The 18,485-nt window shown below is 56.2% G+C and overlaps 2 protein-coding genes across 9 annotated transcripts in view; both read right to left on the bottom strand.

Annotated features, from left to right (window-relative positions):
• Positions 1-592: 592 nt before the first annotated feature.
• On the bottom strand, positions 593-10,199 carry RNPS1 (RNA binding protein with serine rich domain 1). 4 transcript variants are annotated; one of them, XM_041747639.1, is made up of 8 exons: positions 10,092-10,189; positions 7,316-7,503; positions 6,921-7,076; positions 6,085-6,276; positions 5,698-5,800; positions 5,263-5,416; positions 2,227-2,368; positions 593-1,508 (listed from the first exon to the last, which is right to left on the bottom strand). In XM_041747639.1, the coding sequence occupies exons 2-8, from the start codon at positions 7,384-7,386 to the stop codon at positions 1,409-1,411; spliced, it is 918 nt and encodes a 305-aa protein (XP_041603573.1). In that variant the 5' UTR covers positions 7,387-7,503; positions 10,092-10,189; the 3' UTR covers positions 593-1,408. The 4 variants fall into 4 exon arrangements, with proteins under 4 accessions (XP_041603573.1, XP_041603574.1, XP_041603575.1 ...); XM_041747640.1 differs by lacking the exon at positions 10,092-10,189 and adding an exon at positions 9,547-10,085; XM_041747641.1 differs by lacking the exon at positions 10,092-10,189 and adding an exon at positions 9,996-10,013.
• Positions 10,200-17,044: 6,845 nt separating this feature from the next.
• The window catches only part of ABCA3 (ATP binding cassette subfamily A member 3), a 40,194-nt gene continuing 38,753 nt past the window's right edge, over positions 17,045-18,485 (bottom strand). For all 5 annotated transcript variants that reach the window (XM_041749895.1, XM_041749896.1, XM_041749897.1 and 2 more), the window contains exons 30-31: positions 18,326-18,399; positions 17,045-17,932 (exon numbers count right to left, since the gene is read on the bottom strand). In XM_041749895.1, the coding sequence (XP_041605829.1) occupies positions 17,801-17,932; positions 18,326-18,399 (206 nt within the window). In that variant the 3' untranslated portion in view covers positions 17,045-17,800. The remainder of the gene's footprint in view (positions 17,933-18,325; positions 18,400-18,485) is intronic.

Genomic DNA, 18,485 nt, shown 5'->3' with positions numbered 1-18,485 from the left:
GGGCGGCTTGCCACGCCCTGCCGCCCGCAGCCTCGGGGCCCGGTGGGTAGCCGGGCAGCACGGCAGCGCCAGCTCCTCCGGGGAGCACGAGGAAGGCGGGGTTTACGTGCTGCTCCCTGCAAGGTGGGGGACAGGGTACCCAGGAAGCCCAGGAGCCCCGCCCGCCGGGAGGGAGGAGCAGGAAGCCTCGGAGCCGCCCGGCGGGCCGGTCCTTGCTCTGGGAGCCTCCACGCCTGAAGCAGTAAGGACAAAGTTTAGGGCCCGCGACACTTTAGCGCCTTATGGGTTCCCATGGCTCCCATGCGGCAGGAAGCAGGTCTGAGGCGGCAAAGGAGCCTTTTCAGGGCGCCCCAGCAGCAGTGGCAAACCCTGGCCACGGTCTGGCTAGGCCAACCCAGGGGCTGCTGGGAGCACCCCAAGTCCACAGTGCCCCAGTGCTCCAGGGGCTGGCCTGCTGCTCCCACAGCTCAGAGATTTTGGACGTGACTCTGGGAATGAACTAAAATGCAATTGTGCATTTTTAATTCCCTCATAACTGAAGGTATCTTTGGGGCCAAGAATAGGAAAGGGGCAGTGAAGCCAGTACTCAATCTGCATTCTAATCCGGTTTATTCAACACAGTCCCTTCACTCTACACAACAAAGTACAAACACAATGGCACCTAAAATGCTACAAGTTACAAAACTCAAAACAACAAATTTATAGTACTGACTGTACAATGCCAAAAAAAAAGTAATGTACACATTGCCAAGGTAACCTGCAAGACTGCCATGACACTGCAGCAGGGGCCTGTGATGACCCTGAAGAGCCGGCTCTCAATTTTCTCACCAATTTCAGAGGGAGACATGGGGTGTGGATGTGCGTGCATGAGTACACATAGAAACAGAACCATTCTCGGTAATTCTTGGTAACTAATGAGAATTCTTGGGCTGTTTGCGCAGAGGTGTTGGAAGAGGACCCGAGCAGGGCAGCAGGGCCAGGTGAGCAGGAACAGCAGCGGCACAGACGTGCGCCTTTTCCTGAGGGACCCTGCAGACCAACAGGCAAGGGCCTAACTGGCCCCAGTCATCTGTGGAAATGACCCCCGGGCTGGGGCCACACTGCCACCTGGAGCCCTGCTTGGTCCCCGCTGGTTTTGCCAATGGATGGGCTGGATGTACTCTCTTAAGAATTGGAAATGTGGGAGCTTTCTAGCCAGGAAATTGGGAGGGCTTTCTTACAGCACAGCCCCAAACCACGAACACTCCTCTGGAACCTTGCCCTCAGAGGAAACATCTCAGTTGCTGCCTTCGAAGCTTGCCCTGAGTGAGGAATTTTTTCCCTACCAACCCTCCTCTGGCTAGAGAAGTGACACAAAACTGTAGCGAATGGGGTGGAAGTTACAGGGCGCAGAGCTCCAGGGCTCTCCTTATCGGGAGGAGTTGGAGCTGGAGCGGCTCCTGTGGCGGCGGCGGCCAGGGGAACGAGATCGCCGGCGCACGGGGGACCTGCGCCTTGGGGAGCGCGACCTGTGGGCAGAGGAAAGAGCACATCAGACACCGAGGCCCACATCCCTGACACAGCCCCACGTCCCGGATAGCAGGGGCAAAGCTGGCTTCTTGAGGGAACAATCCTGGACAGTTTCACCCTCAATGATGTGAGGATGGCACCGACACACGGAGGGAGCCCTTGGGAAGGAAAAGACGTCTGTTGTGGGGACCCCGTTTTCCGAGGACTATGGAAAGGGCAGCTCGACAGGAAGGCAAGGCTCTGGCCTCTGCCAAGGGACTCGGACTCAACTTCCTCTCCTGACCCTTCCTTGTACGTTTAAGTTAGTTAGTTAGTTAGTTATGTAATCTCCATACCCAATGTGGGGCTTGAACCCACAAACCCGAAATCAATCAAGCTTCCCATGTTCCTCCCACTGAGCCAGCCACCCACCCCATCTGTGGGGAACTGCACCCTTGCTCTTATAGGGCCCACACTCCAGGGAATACTGGTACAACCTGCCGGGCGCACCTTCTGCTTGCCCCACCCCCCAGCAGCAACCCGGCTTGTTCCCCAGTTGGGAGGAAGAGCCTGAGGCGCTGGTGCCAATACTGCTGTCCTGCTTCCCTTTCCCTCCGTGCAGCATGCGGGGGGGGCAGGGATGGGTAGGGTTCCAGAGTCATCACCCTCACACTGTATAAATGAAACAAATCCACGCTGGCCCAAAGCAGTCCCCTATGGGATTCCAAACTGACCTACCTTCTTCTCATCCGTGGGGGTGACCGGCGCCACATGGGAGGAGGTGGCAGCATTCTCCTGGGAGGGCTGAATCGCCTGGGGGGCGGCCTAGGCCAGGGGGCCAGCACAGCGGTGGCAGTGATCTCCTGGCCATCAATTTGTCCTGTTGAAACAGGATCAAGTCACAAAATATCTGATAAGTACCTACCCTAGGTTAGCCCATGCCAGATGCGGGCCTGCCGTGGTAAGCAAGACGGACAGGAGTAGAATTAGAACTAAGCTGCTCACAGAAATACTGATGTAGTTATTACTACTAGAAGTTTCATCAGGAAATCTGCAGGGGAGCATGGAACCTCAGAGGGAACCCCATCTCGCTGCATGGGGCACCTGATGCACTACTTCCAGGAAGAAGTGGCCTTTAAGTGAACACCTGAATCCACCCAATGAGGGAAAGGGCTGTGCACTGACCCTGAGCTGCCTCCTCTAGAACAATGGGAAGGGCCAGACAGGAGGAGTGGGGACATTTTGGGGGTTTCGCAGGATTGAGCTGAGGATGAAATTCAAGAAGTCCAGAGGAAAAAAAAAAAAAAAAAAGAAGTCCAGAGGGACCGCTCTGGAAGAGGCCTCTAAGCAGGAAGCCTGGTACTCTCTCTCCTGTCAAAGGCCCTCACCTGGTACCTCCCAGATGACCAGAAGGCAGTCTCAGGGTGGTGGAGGGGTCCCCAGGAGGGCAGTGTCCACTGCGACTTGGCCACCAAGTCACTAAAACTGGGTGGTGGGCGAGCTATGATTACATCATGGCTCAGGAAGAAGAAAGGCTTCTGGGGTGGGGGAACAAAATAAAACAAGGTTCAGGTGTCAATTCTGTCTGAAGTTAAAAAAATAAATAAATAAAAAATAAAAAAAAATAAAAAAAATTAAAAAAAATTAAAAAAAATAAAATAAAAATAAATAAATAAATAAATAAATAAATAAATAAATAAATAAATAAAAATAAAAAAAATTAAAAAAAAAAATTCTGTCTGAAGAGTTTGGAAAAAGTGCTTCAGACCCAAAAACCAGATGTGTAAATACAACCAAATGAGAGTAGTGAGGTAAGGCAACTCAGGATGGAGGCCTGAGGAATCTTCAGGGCCTCAGGAAAAGAGCAAAGAAAGGCAAGGTGCAGACCTAGGAGTGCCGGGGTAGCATGCAGCCTAGCGCCAGTCCAGGGACTGCTCAGGGGACCAAGCACAGCCCTTGTGTGCCCCCAAAGGGTGGAGGGTTCTTTTATCTGCTCAATTCCTACCCTCAAGGCAATAGCAAAGGTATTGAGGGGATAATTTGGGCACACAGACCTGTGTTCAGAATATATTCAAAAGACAAATAAATGCAGCCTAAGTCCCCCCGACCCCGCCCCGGGGCCCACTGCCAAAGCCAGCCCAAATTAGCAATCTCAGGGGCACTGACCATAGAGCATGAGAACAAATCTATCTTTTGGCCAGGTGCCTGGAAGGGCCAGGCCCTTCCACTTCCCTTCTGGAGATAACATGGAGCTATCCCATTCGGTGGTATGCAGCACCATATGTGGACACACACACAGGTCCTACTACAATCTTAGTAAGTGTGAAATATGTATAGCAATGTACACCCTGGATACGCCCAAGTGTTCTTGAATTTTTAGCAAGTGCTCTAACTCTCAGAGATGCACGACTGAAGGTCTCTAAAATGAAAGTGTGATTCCTAAGGTCAAGAGATGCTGTGTGCAGGAACCCCTGGGTGGCTCAGCGGTTGAGTGTCTGCCTTTGGCTCAGGTCATGATCCTGGGGTCCCGGGATCAAGTCCCGCATTGAGCTCCCTGCATGGGGCCTGCTTCTCCCTCTGTCTCAGCCTCTCTCTCTAACTCTCATGAATAAATACAATCCTTAAAAAAAGGAAAAAAAAAAAAAAGGGCTGTGTGCAGCCACACAGCTGGGCCACGGTTGATGCTGAACTTCTACAAGACTTCAAAGGGATTTAAGTAGATTGAAAGAGTGTTAGCCTAGTGGGTAGGAAATTTTCCTAGTATCTGAGCTCCATCAGGGCTCAAGGGCAACTACTCAAACTGCTGCACAATTTTTTTTTTTTTTAAAGATTGCATTTATTTATTCATGAGAGACACACAGAAAGAGAGAGAGAGAGGCAGAGACACAGGCAAAGGGAGAAGCAGGCTCCATGCAGGGTGCCCGATGCAGAACTCGAACCCAGGACTCCAGGATCACGCCCTGGGCCGAAAGCAGGCGCTAAACCACTGAGCCACCCAGGGATCCCCGCTGCACTATTTTTTTTTTTTTTTTCCTGCTGCACTATTTTTTAAGTGCATAATAGGTTCTGGTGTTCAGACTCTCTTTTGTGGCCTAGCAGCTGACACTGTGCTTTGGGCAGTCCTGGCTCTGGCCTCGTCTGTCTAGATTACTACCGCAGCAAGCTGGTGCAGTGACAAATTCTAAGCTCCTTAAAACACTGACATGAAGACAAAACTAGAACTGGCCATCCAAAACTATTCACAAGTGTTCAACTGTTATTAATACCATCTGCTCAATGTAGAACAGCTATAAATGTCACAAACAGTTAAGATACAAACTTTAGGGAAATGGGTTAAAATGTGTGAATTCAGGAAAGTAATCCTAAAAATGATGAAATGTTAGCACAACAGAAAATGACTCTCAGAGAGAATTAAAGGAAACACTCCCATATAAAAGCCAAATGCTTCATCGTTCATACTCATAATGTATTCTTTGTAAAAATAAGACAACTCTTCATTTAATCCTTAAACTTTCAAAGATTAGGAAATTCTAGAAATGCTAATATATTCATATTTGCTGATCTTTTCCCAAGAATAGTGTCCCATAAAACTTGTTTTTGATACACCCCCCCTCCCCCTCACTGGTTAAGAACCAGAATCCTAAGAGCTCCAGGGAGACTGTGATGTGCAGCCAGGTTGGAAATCAGTTCTAAAGGTCCCTATGTGTGGCAGGTAGCTCGTCCTGCATAGGGAATAGAGAAGGGAGCTCAGAGAGGGCTGGCAAGGTCACTCACCTCCATCCATGTGCTTCAGTGCCTTCTCGGCTTCATCTGGATTCTCAAACTCCACGTATGCATAGCCTTTAGACAGATGGGGGTGCATCCTTTCTACAGGCATGTCAATCATTTTAATCTTCCCATAGGTGGAGAATATCTCCATGATGTGGTCCTAGAGCAAAGACAGGTCACTCTGATGCATACTCACAACTACCCATGTGGGAACTGAAAATGCATGACACATCAATAGCCTTGGCACCTGGGGTTAAGTCTCTCATACAGGGTCACCCTGAGGGAGTTACTGCTCCACTTGACAAACCCTCCGGTCAGGCCCTGGAAAGCCTATGCCCTCAGTTCACCTGTGGCTGAGGCCTGCTTCTCTAGTTTTCCATTTAAAACATATGTAGAATAGACATATCCCACTGTCCACTGGACAGATCCAGGATCCCTCACCTTGGTCACATTCCTGGTGAGCCTCCCGATGTGTACTTTGGTGGGTTTAGGTGAAGGACTCCGCCTTTTCCTTTCCTTTTCATCTCTTTTGGGTGGTTTGGATCTGATTGAAGAAACAAAACACCAGAAACAATCAATTTCTGTCAAAATTTCTTTTAGTGGGGCTGCTAACTGCTACTAAGATAGTTTTTATAAGGAAACCGTCCCCTACCAGTTCATGTATTTCATATTATCTCTGCTTCAGAAATCCTACTAAGATAGAAAGACTCCTTTTTAGATCTACTTCTATAGTAACAAGAATAACTTTATCGTCCCCCATTTGTGAACTTAGTTTCCCAGATAATTCACAAGTTTTGAGGGCAATCCCTTCCCAACCAAGGAGCTTACTTGGAGCGGGAACGCCTCCTGTTGTCATGCCTACGCCTAGAAGGACTGGGTGAGCCAGAGGAGCTGCTGGAGCTGGAACTGCGAGATGTGCTGGAACTTCCTGAGCGGCTAGAGGCTGAGGAAGAGCTGGAGCCACTGCTGGAGCCTGTGCTGGTGCTGGAGCCCGAGCTGGAGGTAGAGCTGGACCGGGACCTGACAAATGAGACGGTGAGGTCAGGGGCAACAGTGCACGAGAGTATTTCTTCCCACACATGAGCCCATACTTGCTCCTATTCCCAAGAGGAAACTGTCCTCCCGTTTCCAAGCTTCAATGTCTCCCCTCTTCAGAGGGCCCCACTCCTGCCCAGCTGAAACCCCAGATAGGGACAGAAAATCACACTGTGCAGTGACAGGAAAGAGCCACCTCCTAGCCATACAGGAGCCTCACCTACCGGGAGGCACAGAGAGTATGGTAAACCAGAAGCACCAGCCCTGCCTAAAAGGTAGCTACCCAGGGACACGGGCTGGTTTTCAACTGAGGGAAAAATAAGCTTTAGGCTAGAGCAATCCAATCACAACTCTAAACAAAAAAAACACTCGAGAGAAACTTATACCCCAAGATGTCCCAGTCTTTAACATCTCCAGAAAACACCTCAACACCATCTTCCATATGTAACCAGAGCAAACTCAAACCACTCTGCCATAATCCAGGCCTTGATGAACCACCTCAGAGTATGTTGTGTAAGTTACGAAGACCACAGAGCACCCTGCCAGCTCCCCGGGAAGGGAAAGGGGCGTGGCCATAGAAGAGAAGCCCTCTCAGGTGCTCAGGGGTGCTCTGTCCTGCCGGGTCCCACCTGGTGCTGCTGCTACCACTGGAAGCGCTGCGCCTCTTCCGAGTTTTATCCCTGCCACGATCCTTCTCACTTGACTCCTTGGTGGCCCCTTTATCTTTAGAACGATCCTTGGACTTCTCATCAGAGCGGTCTTTGCGTTTGGTAGGAGAAGGAGCCCTGGATGGTGAGGAAGAATGTGAGATCTCATGCCCCTCTGACCAAACCCTAAAACAACACTACCCAAAAGAGGGGATCCAAAGGGCTATAGAGATCCCAGCTGATCACAGAGCAAAACGATCTGTGGCTTAAGACACGTCACTGTAGAACGTAAGTCATTTCCAATCTTCCCCTTGCTGAGGGTCCCTAGTAATGAGCACCCCCAAAGTAGCACTAGAAAAATCTGACAGAAGGATTACCTAGTGCTGGACTTTTTATTATTTTCTTTGACTCCTAGCAAGCTCTTCTTTTTCACTCCTGATAAATCCATTCTCCCCTTCTGAGGTGTTCAAAGCAGCAATGGTGGCCTCACTTATCTGAACTCTCACTTCTAACTCGAGTCTGAGAAACGATCCCTAATCGATTGCAATTTACGCCAAAGTGCAGCCTAATAACAAGATAAAAGGATTTACAGAGTGAACGAGTTGGCAAGGCAACAAATCTACTTTGCAGTCAAAAGGTGAGCACACAAGATGGCAAGGAACACAGTAAGCAGAGAGCGTCCACAAAGCCAGGAACATACGGGATCTCCTCCATTTCCTCAGGGAGGGTCTCACCCCCACAGGTAGACCTTCACCTCACCTTGTTGTTTTTTTCCTTAAGGAAAGGGTAGTAGTGCCTGTCACTGTTCTTTTACAGGTGGTACAATACCTGTTTTTCACTCCTAAGTTTGATAAGCCCTTTACCATTCCTTTAGAAATGTTACAACACCACATTTGCATGCAGAACAGAAGAGTCAAGTGTGGCTCTCCTGATAGGATTACTGGTGTGATTAGATCTCAGGTTTTACTGCTGCAATTTCTTTTTTCTTTTTTTTTTTATTATATTACTGCTGCAATTTCTTTGTAGGATACATCGAACATACCATGACTGGAATAAAAAAACCATTTCAAAAGTGACAAGTACCAGCATCTAAACATTAACACCCAAATGCAAACAGATAAAATGTCCCATATGAACACTGAAAAAGCAGTAAAATAGTTAAGTTAGAAAGCAGTCATTGCAAATGCTGAACTTTAATTAATGATATGCATATGGAAGTGTCATGGGGAAAGTACACCAAAGCCTGCTATTTACTTCAAAATGCAACAAAAAACACGGATGGGCGATCTGTTCTATGATAAAGCAAATATGGCAGAAATGTGACTTGTAGGTTCTACATGGTAGTTATGTGGGTATTCACTGGAACTGGAGGGCACTTCTCCTAAGGGTCTCACCAAATGCCCGCACCACAGCATGAGCTGTGAGTGGTCAGTGTATCAACCAAACCATCATGTGCCTGGTCTCCTGGGGGACTCGCGACCTTCATTTTTTCCAGAGAGGTTTTTCTACAATTTGCTTGAGCTGCAAGCGAAGATTGCAGAATGGTGGTGTCAACTCCTCCTGTCTCATCTTCAACAGCCTGTCAGTAACCTCGACACAGCAACCACCCGGAATCCTGTTCTCACACGTGAAGGGGTGCGCAAAATGCTAAATGAATGTCGTGACTCAAGCTTTGGACAATCAAATTAGAGCAGAAGCAAGCAGGGTGTCACCTTTGAGGCTCCTCTCCAGGCTGGTACAATCTTTTAAGACGTTTTGCCTTGGAACAGTAAGGTAGTAAGCAAGCAGCACTGGATGGAGTCAGTGGCCTTGGACAACCAGGAAGTATGATTCCAAGCTCTGCTTTGGGACCGGGGCTAAGTCCCACAGCCGTTCTGAGTCTCCACCTCTCATCAGCGTTTCGGGGACGATACAGCTCCTACACCTCCGTAGTTACCAAGATCACCAACCCAGTTTACTCACATGGAAGGAAACTTGACATCTAGTTAGGGCTCAATGAAATGCCCGCTCATGTTACAAGACAGGGGTGCTCCTCCCCGTGTGCAGGCTTTCCCTTACATAAACTCTTGTTTCCCAAAGGCCCACATGGTCTCCTGAATGCTGGACGGCCTGTTAAGAGGATCACCCAGGGCGGCCCTGTCCCAGGAGAAGAGTGTGAGCTGCCCGCACATCCTCAAGCACTCCAGCAGCCCCGTTACACAAAGAGGTTAAGGAGGGGTCCAGCCAAGTATTGACACCCCACGCCCCCAATACCATCTCTCCAACGTACAGGCAGTGAAGACCCACCCGTGGTACACTTACTCCCCCGCGGGCGCCAGACCTCTCCAACACCTCCACCCGGCCCAGGCCCAGGCCGGGCCGCCCGCCTGCCGGGGCAGCACCCACCGCAGGGCGCACCCCCGGGCCCCACCCCAGGGCCCTCCGACCACCAGCACCACCCGAAGCCCCGGACTCTAAGCGCTGCGGGCGCCGCCGGGCCTGGGGAGCAGAGCCCGCGGCGCTCTGTCCACACAAGTTCGGGTTGCGGCACAGGACCTGGGTTACCTCCCCCATCCTCCGGACAGGTGCGCGTCCAACAGCCAGAGAGAGAGAGAACAGTTAGTCACACCTCGAGCAGATGGCGTTCGGCCCCGTCCTCGGGGCACCTTCCCCACTTAAAAAGCACGTTTTCGGCACAAGTCATGCGACAGCCAAGAAGGGCCGCGGCCTCCCTTCCTTCCCGCGCCCCCCTCGTGGGGCGGCCCGCCCGCCCGCGCGGCAGCGGCGCGGTCCCCGCGCCTCCGGGGCCCCCCACGGGGCAACTCCGCCCCTGCCACCCCCGTCCGCGGGCGCCCGCATCTCCCAGCCCAGGGCCGGCCCGAGGGCGGCTCCGAGTCCCGCGGGCCTCGCTGGGGCCGCCGCAGGGGGAGGGGGGCGACGTGAGCGCCTTCCGCCCGCCGCGGCCCCGACCACTTCCGGGCCGCGGCCTCGGCGCCTCCCACTCCGCCCGCCCCGGGCCACACTCTTTCTTCTCGCGCCCGCTGCCGCGCCGCCGGGCCTCCGGGCCGCCGTCCCTACCAAGAGGCCGAGGGGCGGGCCGGCTCCACCACGCGCCCCGCCGAGCCTTGCGGGCGGCCCCCGGAGCTCGGATGGGGTCGGATTCTCCCAACTTACATCTTCCCGCCGCCGCCACCTCCGCCCGCTTTCCTCAGCCTCGAAGGCCGGCGCCGCTCTGGCGTCAGGATTAGGGAGCGGGAAGGCGCTGCTCTCCGGCGCGCGGCGATGACGTGACCGCCTCAGCCAATGGAGGGAGCGAAGGGAGTGTTAAAGGGCCCCGGCCGTTCCCGGCGGGCCGCGTCGGGGCCTCGTCTTCTGTCTCCCCCGCGGGGCGGGGATCTGGGGCGACCCTGGGCCGGCTGCGTGCCGCATGGGGCCGGCCGACTGCTGGGGGCGGGAGGGCCGCGCAGGGCGGGCGGTTCCGGGCCGGCGCGGAGGGGGTTAACGCAGCGGCGGCCCCGCCCCCCCGTTGCGCGTGCGCACTGGACTAGCAGCCCGGGTTCCCGCAGCAACGCGCGGGGCGGCGGGGGTGGCGGGGACAGGGCGGGGACCGGTGGGGACCGGCGGGGGCGGTGCAGGGGGCGGCGGGGACTGTGCGGGGCCGGCGGGGGCAGTGTGGGGGCCGGTGGGGGCGGTGCGGGGCAGTGCGGGACAGTGCGCGGCCCGACGGGGGCAGTGCGGGGGTGCTGAGGGCTGTGTGGCCTCTGGCTGCGGACCGTGGGATCCCGCGGGGCGCCAGCTGCCCAGAGGGCTGGGCAGGAGAGGTGCGGAGTGCCCACGCGGTCGCTGGCCCTGAGCGTGGACAGGGGCAGTGCTGGCATCGCAGTGGGGAGCGAAAGATCGGATAGAAGAGAAGTTGCGAAAGGGCAAGCACCCAGGAGGAGGAGGGGACACTGCGGGTGGCCAAGACCCAAGGGGAAGGAGGCGCCCGGTGGGGGAGCAGCAGGTGCAGAGGCACGGAGGGGTCTCGTCGAGGGGAGGCCAGGGGGTCGCTCGCAGGCCAGGGCCGGGCAGGTGAAGTTCTGGTGCCGTGGGGGAGCCTGTGCAACACCCCCCCGCCCCCACCCCACACCTCGCGGGGGACAGTGCAGGCAGGGAGGCGGACTCCTCTGGTGAAGTACGGCCCCCGGGGCCAGGCATGAGGTTGGGAAGACTAAAAGCCGCGCAGAGAGGGCCAGAGCTTTCGGGGTGTGTTCCCGGAGGTGTCTCCCACGGTGTCCCTGCCCCAGTCTGGCTCCTTGTGGTTACCCCAGGACTGAGTGGGAGGAGGGAAGGGGCACCCTGCCCCAGTGGCTGTCTGCACAGGTAGGTGCATCAAGGAGGAGAAGAGAACAGATCCAAAGCAGATCTCTTGGAGGAAGGAGCTGCGGTGACTTGGAGATGGATTAGCTGCTGGGGCGGGGGCAGGAGAGTCCGGGTTGCAGCGTGGTGACCAGGGATGGATGGATGGATGGACAGACTGTGGACACCGTCTGCAGGCCATTGCTCTCTGCTCTGTATGGTTTTCCCAGCACACGGATGGTGATGCCCTTTCCTGTGCAGCTCCTCTAGCCTGGTCTGGTGGGTCAGTGTACCCCTATACCTGATGGAGGGGTGTCTGAGAGTCACCAGCAAAAGAGCAGGGAAAAAGCAGTTGCCTCCTGAGTCCCTGTTTGCTAAGACACCAGGACGCTCTTGGAGAATGAGCTGGGTTGGCAGGCAGAGTGGGTCTGGGTGCAGGTCCTCCCTTCGGATTTAGATCTGCCCTGGAGTTGTGGGGGTCCATTTAGAGCAACTTAAATTCTCTGCCTCATTGTCACCGCTGCCATGGCCAGGTGTGGAGGAGTAAGTGGGAATGGGGGACAGTCCCGGCTCGGCACTGCAGCAGTGAAGGGGCCCAGAGGGTCAGCACTGGGGGTGGGGTGGCCTTGGTGGTCCAGGCCTATAGCCAGTGGAGGTCTGTGAGGAGTCCGTGGCAGCCTGTCAGCCGCACACGCCTGGCCCAACCATCGGCGCGTTCCTGAGGGCCTTGACCCGGAGCCTTTGCCCAGCCCTGCGTCGCGCCAACACCCTAGGTGGGAGAGCAGGCCAGGGGCCAGGAGCTCCACTTGGCCATATGGGGGTGGGGACAACCAGCTGGGCTGATAACCCCTTGTGTCTTTTTAAAATGTGCTAAACTGATAGAACTTGGCATGCATGTAAATTTTAACATGTTTTATATTAAATCTAAAGCATGATTTATTCAGACACATAAATTTAATTGTATTTGTTTCTAAATATTACAGATCTTTATCAAGTATGTTATCAGCTGTTGAGCTTTAAAACTTGAGCATCTTGTCTTTTGCCATTTTGAAGATGAATAGAACATGTTTGGAAGAAACAAGAAGTAAAAACTGGAGGCCCTGGCCCTGGCCCTGGCCGTCCAGAGGTTCTGGCTTCCCCCTTCCTATGCCCCTGTGCTAACCCACCCAGGCCCTGGGGGGAGGACTGGGAGGCTGGGTCCCCCAGGAAGCTTTTTTTTTTTTTTCTCCAAGATTTTATTTATTTATTCATGATAGACATAGAGAGAGGGGTGGGGAGCAGAGACACAGGCAGAGGGAGAAGCAGGCTCCAAGCAGGGACCCTGATGCGGGACTCGATCCCGGGACTCCAGGATCACGGCCTGGACCAAAGGCAGGCGCCAAACCGCAGAGCCACCCGGGGATCCCCTCCCCGGGAAGCTCCGAAGGTCTGTGGAGCAGGTGTGATGGCGGGGCTGGGGCAGGGCCCTGCGGACGGGGCATTCAGCGGCCAGCCCAGGCCTGGAGTGCCAGAGCACAGGTATCCTGCAGGCTCTGCCGGTGTCCTGAGCCCCGGGGCTGAAGGCCACCTGTTGGCACGTGGAGCTGGCCTCACTTTGGAATCAGAATGTTCCATCGGCCTGCATTCTCTGTGGGCCTGATGGGCTCTGCAGTGCCTGTCCTTTGAGGCTGGTGACCTGGGACACAGCGTTCAGTGGTTACCTGGATTGTTCTGGAGGTCACGGTAGGGTATCCAGGAGCCACGTGGGCATCGCATTCCCTTGTAAATCACGTCAAGAAAGCACGTCTACCTATCACTAAGAGTCTCTGTGCTGAGGGCAGCGGTGGCCCAGCCAGGCCGCACAGAGGGGTTTGGGTGGCCGCAGGGAGCTGGTGATGGCTTGGTGACAGCTTAGTGACCTTGAGGGAGGCATTAGGAGAGGAGGCGGATCGCCAGGCCTTGGCGATGACAGAATGAGTGTCTGCAGCCCCTGAAGGAGCCCAGGAAGAGGCACTGGCTGGTCCTTCTGGGTGGCCAGGCTGGTGTTAAAGGGCCAGGCCACCATGAGGGTCTGAGTCGTGGGGAGGCTTCTCCAGCTCCAGGCTCGTGTCTCCAAGGTGTGGAGTGTCAGGTCCTGAGACCTCCCCTCTCCCCCTGCCAGCGGGCAGCAGACACCTCAGGACTCTCCTACGGGCTGCTGAGCAGTGAGCTTAGGGGCTTGTGCTGGTTTTCATGCCCAAAGCCCGGTGTTTGTTTCTGCCCCAGGGAAGTCAGGAATAGTGACAGCACAGCTGTGGTGGTCACAGGGAGAGGGTGGGACCCAGCCAGAGCTGGATATGGGGCAGTCTAGCTGGGGCGCCGTAACACTAGGTGAGCTGAGGGCCTTGTGGCAGCATTGGCTGTGGCCAAGCCACCTTGGCCCCTGTCCCTGCTTCACGGGCCCTCATTGCGCCATCCACAGCCATTTGACTTGGAGCTTCTTCAGCCTTGGAAGTGTCTGGTGCCAGCATCTGTGGGGTGTAGGCCAGGCCCCGGGAGCGGGGCCTGGGCAGCCCTGTGTGTTGAGGAAGGAAGGCAGGGCCCCCGCTCCCCGGGCCTGATCCTGTGGCTTCAGCTCCTCCACATGCTGCTTGCGGCCTAGGCCACGTGGGCCTGTGCGACAGGGACTTGGGCCCAGCATCTTGCTTCCTGGTGTTCTCCTGAAGGGTGGTGGGGGCCGAGACCTCTGCCTTCTTGGGGAGCCTCTTGGCCCACCTGCCCTGAACCCCCTCGTGCAGTGACCCAGGGGGCTTTGCCCTCCTTTGGGAAAGGGAGATAGGGACTTGAACCTTCCAGGGTTTGGAGTTTGGACCTGAGCCAGGGTTCAGGGAAGGGGCCTCGTGTCTGTAGAGTGCGGGGTCATGTGTGTCCTGATGGCCTCAGCTGCGGGGTGGGTGAGTGGCATGGGCCTGACTTTGGTGTTTGGGGTGCTTCTTAGAAACTCTGTGGGTCACCTCCTTGATGCAGGAGCAGATTGGGGATTAAGCGCTCTGGGTCCAGGTGGAGCCCAGGCTGTCTACCCAGGGATGTCCCTCTGTGTGCAGGGAAGGCTCAGGCTTTTGTTGTGGTCACAGGGTCTGGGCAAGCAGAGGCAGCCCTCCCTTCACACTGACCAGTCATGTGGGAGTGGGGGTCTCAGGGGACCCACTGGTTCCCAGAAGTGAGCCAGACAGCAGCTGGTGTGGGGTGTCGTGCAAATGCAGCAGCCTATTCGCTTGCCCCGGCCGGTAGTCTAGCCCTGGGCCAGTCATTTGGAACCCTTCCGTTATGACCAACCTCTGGCTCTGTAAGTGTTGGGTCTGAGCGCTCTGGGGCTTTGGGCCTTTGCTATCTCTGTGTGGTCGAAGAAGTGCCCGAGTTCAGCTGGGCTCATGTGGGGCCAGGCCAGGCAGAGTGGTCATCCCCAGGCAGCTGTGGCCACCCCTGGGCCAGCCTTCCAGCTGCTGGCCTTGCCTCACTGCTCTATCGGCTGCCTTATGAGACTGGGCTGAGGGTCCCTGAGATGCAGCTGACCTTGGCTCCCCCTGGAGCTCGACTGAAGATCTGGGATTGGCGTTTGCCCAGCAAAAAACTGTGCAGTTTGCTCTTCGGTGGCCTTGCATCCAAAGGCCCAGGACACGCCATGGGGGGCAGAGGGGGTCCCGAGGGTATGGTCACTTCTGTGGGGCTCCGTCAGTGACGCAGGCAGCAAAGGCACACATGGCAGGGACCCCTCGAGGGCACTGCAGTTGTGGTGGAGACCGGGATTGTGTCCTGGAACCTGGCTTGTATCTGGGGTCCCCACGCCCGATGCCGGGTGCAGCTGTGCACCTGTGTTCCAGGCAACACAGTCTGACCTCTGGGAGCTATGCCCTGCGGTTCCCTCTGCCTGCTGATTTATTTGGAGCCTCGAGGGCACCTGGAACCCCCACCTGGACAGAGCAGACAAACAGGATCTGACTCCTCGAGGCCTGGACTGCCTCCTCTGAACTTTGTCTTTGATGGATAAATAAACGCCTGTGTTTTTTTTAAAGTGCTGCTGCTGGGCCTTCTGGTGTGCACAGGGTCCTCGTTGCACAGGAGCTGCCGCTGTGGCCCCGGGGTGGGGGCACCTGCACCCCCGGCCTGCTGGCTGTCCTGCTCTCCCAGGAAGCCCAAGGGCACCCGCCAGGTCTGCCACCCTCCTCCTCCGTCAGGCCACGTCCTGAGCGCAGGTGTCCTGCTAAGGGACGCCCCCCACAGTGCTGGACGGGGCAGGATTTTCCACAGGCCGTCTCAGCCCTCTAGTGGGTCTCAGCCCCTTGGGAACCCCCGCAACCAGGCCACACGGGGCAGGGCAGGCGCGACCTTGGCTTCTGGCTTCGGGGGTCTGCTAGCTGCTTTGGCGGAGGGGCGGCAGTCCAGCACACACAGCATCTCCAGGGACCCCCTGGGCCCCAAGGTCTGGAGGGGAGTGGGATGGGCTGGGAGGGGGATGAAGCAGGCCTGCATCCCGTTGGGGTGTCCAAGGCTCCTCCGCCTTCCCTGGGCCTGGAGCTGCCTCAGCTCAAAGCAAACCAGCTGGGCCGGGGCGGGGCGGGGGGGCGCGGTTCGGAGGCCCCACTCTTGGCTCCTCAGCTGGGTGTCTGGCAGCCTGGCTGCAGCCTGGTGGATGACCTGGGGGTGCCGCAGGGGTCCTTCCGCTGCTCCTGGGGCCCCTTCTGCCCGACTGCAGTCGCCCTAGCTCCAGCTCCTCCCACACACCCTGGCCTCGGGCTCCCCCAGGCTGTGCTGGGCAGGCACCTACCCCTCTGGGCCGAGTTGCTCTCTCCGCAGCCACCGGGTGGTCTCCTGACAAGGGTGTGTCAGGACCACCTCCACTTCCATCTGCCCAGCTCCATGGCCCTCCCCTTGCTCCCTCCCCCTCCCCCCAAATGCACCACCTCTGCACCAATGCAATCTGATTTCAGCCAGATGTGCCTCGCATACGCTGGTCCTTCAGTCTTGAATGCCTTTCCTTGTGCCCTCGAAGGAGAGAAACAGAAAACTTCTGAATCTCTAACACGCGAGCTTAGAAGCCAGCCTGGGACATCCTGCAGTGGGACTGCTGGGGTGGCCATGTGGCTGGGCTTCTGCTCCTCCCGCTGCCGCACACCCAGCAGGGGCTCAGGCCCACCTCCCAGAAGACACTTTCCATGGGGAGTTTCTGTTTTAAAACCTGGAACTAAAGGATGAGAGTGTAAAGGATTCTAAAGGGGACAGACAGCTGCAGGAGACAACCTGTTGCTTCAAAAGCTTGGAGAGACCAATAAAAATGCAAATGTGAGACCTTCCTAAAGGAATCAAAGTGATAAGGCGAGTGTTTTCTAGAACTATGAATTGTAAGTGAATATAGAATGCAGAGATTGAAATCATGGGAATTTGGAAAAGTAAGAAAACGGGGCACCTGGTGGCTCCGTGGGCTCAGGGCATGATCTCAGGCTCCTGAGATGGAGCCCCGGGGTGGGCTCCCACTCCCACTCTGCACATGCTTGCTTGCTGTTAAATCTTCAAAAGCAATTGTAGACGTAAGAGCATATAAACAAAAAGCACAGTGATGTGGAAGGTGATTCTTCTGCCTAAAGCCCACAAGCAGCCCTGGTGCCAGCGGCCGCCCCACCCCGCCCCTCCCACACTGATCCTGTGTCCTTGCTTCCTCGCGGGAGCAGAGCGTGGATCTGCCCGGGGCCTCGCGTACTTTGGCACCTGCCCGCGTGGCTTTATTGCTTCACCTCTTGGCACTGAGTGCTGGAAGTTACTACACACAGATAGCATCATGTTCCCTCCCGGACTTTATTTTCTGGACAGAGTCACCGCATGTGAGGTGCATCCTCCATAGACGGCCACTCCGTCCCGCAGTGGTCCCCAACTGGCCTCCTGCTGGTGGCTTCTCCAGAAGCCAGGTCTCAGAAACGAGGGACTGCCTTTGCTCCCCGAGCCAGCTGACCCTAGAAGATGCTGGTGGGATGGTGCCAGGCGCAGGGTCAGCTCTACCCGGCATCGTGTCCACACTCCATGGAGCAGCGACTCCCAGGCCCTCCGCCCCCCAGCCCCGGAAGCCAGGACCGCAGAGCCCAGCCACAGCCGGCACCTCCTGCGTGGGTGGCCACGGGCGACTTTCTCTCCATTCCGGGCAACCTGGTGAACCCTGCTGCCCACTGTCCTGCTGGCTCCCCATGCTGTGTACAGACGTGAGAGTGTCACCGGGCGCCCTCCTCACGGGCACTGCAGGAAGTCCACCCCCAGGAAGGCCGCAGCCCCTTCCTGAATGGCTCTCCACCCGCATAGGCTGCTGGACTGCTCTTGGCTGGGTCCCGAGTTCGAGAGAGGAGCTTTGGCGACGGCCTTCGACACGGATGTTTGCATGCTGATTCCCAGCGTGAGGGCACCGATACCCTGGTCCCTACTGTGCCTTGGTTCTTGTGTCCATTATAGAAAACAGTGATTGGAAATAAAGGTGCAGGATAAGATGAACTCGGAGGGAGAGGACGCCCGCCTGTGTGCCCACCTGCCCCACCCCTGCCGGCCCCTCACGGCCCCTCGTCCTCGGCAGGTGGCTGCAGGTGGGCAAAGCTCAGGAAGACCTGCTCCAGGGAGATCTGGCTCACGGAGTAGTCATCCACGGCGTACTTCTCCTTGGCCTTCTCCAGAATACCAAACACCTGGCGGAAGCAGAAAAGCTGCTGTTAACAAGCCCAGGGCTGGTGAGGCTCCCAGAGGTCCTACCCCCCACCCCAGCCTGGGCCCTGGGGTGCCCAGGGGGAGGTGGGGGCTGTGCAGGACGAGCAGGCCTCAGGGACCAGCCTTCCCCCGAATCTTCCCAGCTCAGATGTGACCTTGGTCAAGCTATATTCCCTCTCTGGGCCAGTTTTCTTTTTTTGCACCGATTTTTTTCTGCCTCAAATGAACTTCCAAACGTAGCAAGTGTTAGCACGAGTGCCAGAGCAGACACTGTGAGTGACTCCTCTTTGGAAGGAGCCTAGAACCCCCATGGGTGGAGTGACTGCTGGGAGGGCCTTCCCCAGCCCCTGCCAAGCTGGCAGGAGCCAGCTCACCTTGGCCCAGCTGAGGTCAGCCCCGGGCAGGTGGTAATGGACCATCCCCTGGTGCTCATCTTCCAGGACGCTGCCTGCAGGAAGAAGACACCGCTTCCTCGTGAGGGCCAGGCTGGAGGGCCCGGGACCTTGGAATCACGGCCCTCCTCCCCCGGGGCAG

Source organism: Vulpes lagopus, chromosome 3, assembly GCF_018345385.1.
Source record: "Vulpes lagopus strain Blue_001 chromosome 3, ASM1834538v1, whole genome shotgun sequence".
Taxonomy (NCBI): Eukaryota; Metazoa; Chordata; class Mammalia; order Carnivora; family Canidae; genus Vulpes; species Vulpes lagopus.
Note: the sequence above shows the minus strand (reverse complement) of the source record. Positions and strands in the feature narration are given on the sequence as shown.